Genomic DNA, 2,237 nt, shown 5'->3' with positions numbered 1-2,237 from the left:
GACTAGGGCTTGAAGGGGGGTTGTAACGGCGGTAACGGAGGCAGCACGGGAAGCGGGCGACAGTAATGACAGCGATATGTAATAAGGGATATTGGGTATCCGTTTTGGCTTCGTGTTTTTGATATTGGGCCACAAAAGAAGGAGCTTTGGCGGCTCCAGCTGTTTGGCTCCTTGCTTGTGGTATCTTTGACCGCCAAAAGGGGGGGTGCGTGGGCGGGTTTGTTGTGTTGTTCCAGAATTGGCTTCCTTGCTCGTTTCTTTCTTTAGTTCTTGAAGCGAGACTGGGACAATCTCGCTAATGTGCAATGTGCTTTCAGCATCCAGGACACCACAAGACAGGCATAGGGACAGAACAGATCCAGGTCCAGGTTCCAGGTACCGGCCGCGGGGCACCAATTGGTGTATATGTATACTAGTGATTAGATAGTGGATGGATGAATCAGAGGTCTTGGGCTCCAGGGCTCTGGAGGAACGCCGTCTCATATGAGCCAGGTGGCCGGCCGTGCAGTTCGTCACAGGCACTCGCAGGCCGTCCGATGCGCCGAGGGAGGACGTCAATTAAAGAAGGACTGGAGACTTGGGGGACGACAGGTGAGCGTCTGGCGGGGGTCCATTCGGGTATCGGACGATGCTCGTTAACGGGCCTTGGCGGCGTCGGTCAGGCCGGGCAGTGGCACCGGGGCCAGCAGATTGAGGGCGCTGTCAATGACGATAAGGAGCTGACTGGAGCAGTGGAAAAGAGAGGGAAGCAAAAAAAAAAACAAAAAAAAAACAGCAAAAACCGGGATTGCGAATTGGACAGCTGAGCTTGGAGCGGGGGGGCCGTTCTCGATCAATCGGATCCAATTCCCGGGATCATGGATATTGGAGATGTGGAAAGGTCGCGTTTTTTTTTTTTTTTTGGCTAGACACCCGGAATTGCGGTTGCGGTTGCGATGAGATGCGATGCGATGCGATGCGATGCGAATCGACGACGAGGACCCGGATGGTCAGTATCGATGTAGTGTATGCGAAGATGGATGGGGTTTTGGCGGGTGTGATGATCTTGGAGGTAGTTGTCCAGGTAGTCGTCTACCTAGGATGGCAGTGTAGGTACGTAGTAGTCGCTCCCAGACAGAGTTGTCAATCCGCGGCTGAGATTGGCCGAATTCTCCTTGTTGCGGTTCTGAACAAACAGAGCAGCTTGATGGACCATGGAAGACGGCAAACAAGAGAAATGGCTCGATGGAAGATTTTCACTAGGACGAATATTGAAAAACATTTGCTTTTTTCTTCTTGCTGCCAAGATGCGCGTTATACGTATCCACGGGTTTCTATCCAGTCTCTAGTGCCCGGTGCTCTGGTTGACATTGGACTGAATGGAGAGGTGTGGGAGGGCATGGCATGGCATGGCCCGCCGACTAGAGCAACAACCTGCCGAACGTAGAAAATTACCCGCCCTGCCGGTTGTGCCCGTCCATCCAGCTTGTGATGACTTTTGCTCAATGTCCATCCGCTATCGTCTCCGCTCGCTTTCCTTGTCCGCCCGCGGCAGAGCAGGGCATGTCTGGTAGAGCATCTTGACAAATTTAAATCCCAAGCCGGCCAACTGCCAGGCCCTGTCTCAACACGGACTTCACGGGCAATGAACCTAATGGTGCCAGTGTCGACCAGGGCACATGCTGAGATGCTTCGACTAGGTACTCGTCTATCCGCTCCCGTCGCCCTGTCTATCACTGTCCACCACAGCGGAAGCACTGGTCGATCGGTTCCGGAAACAGTCGAGAGTTTGTCGCAGTGCAATTAGGTCCAAGAGAATGATGTTATCATATTCCCAATCAGGTTGCCGCCAATGAGGATGCTGCGGGGCTCCATGCCGGTCGGGACCTACCCTTCTGCCAAGGTTTGGGATTCCTGCCAATTGCGAACGTCAAGCTTCTTGATGTTCCTGGCAATCTCCAATTTTCCCCCCCAAAACCTCAAGGCCGGCAGGCCATCAAGGTCCATGTAACTTTTGTGTGTTTGCACAGCTGCTTGTTTCTTGTCGTTCTCGTTGACTCTAGACCAGCATCGAGCGGACGGGGACAGGGGCAGGGGCGCTGCAGTGACGAAGGCATGCAACTCTTGTGCGCTGTGTCAAAATCTCGTGAACCCTTAATTCGACTTTTTTTTCTTTTTGTTTTTCTTTTTTTGTTAAATTTGTCTCTTCGGAGTCACGGTATGTAACGGGGAGCAGTGAGGGCAGTAAACCGGCATGA

General features: G+C 52.8%; 1 protein-coding gene across 1 annotated transcript; it reads right to left on the bottom strand.

The window, feature by feature from the left end:
* Nucleotides 1–635: 635 nt before the first annotated feature.
* Nucleotides 636–1,986, bottom strand: NEUTE1DRAFT_141271 (uncharacterized protein; the record flags this gene model as incomplete). Its single annotated transcript, XM_009856587.1, has 2 exons — nucleotides 636–723; nucleotides 1,871–1,986. 2 exons carry the CDS (start codon nucleotides 1,984–1,986, stop codon nucleotides 636–638), a joined length of 204 nt encoding a protein of 67 aa, XP_009854889.1.
* Nucleotides 1,987–2,237: the final 251 nt, after the last annotated feature.

This window comes from Neurospora tetrasperma, assembly GCF_000213175.1.
Source record: "Neurospora tetrasperma FGSC 2508 unplaced genomic scaffold NEUTE1scaffold_60, whole genome shotgun sequence".
Lineage (NCBI taxonomy): Eukaryota > Fungi > Ascomycota > Sordariomycetes > Sordariales > Sordariaceae > Neurospora > Neurospora tetrasperma.
This window is presented reverse-complemented; position numbering and strand designations above follow the sequence as displayed.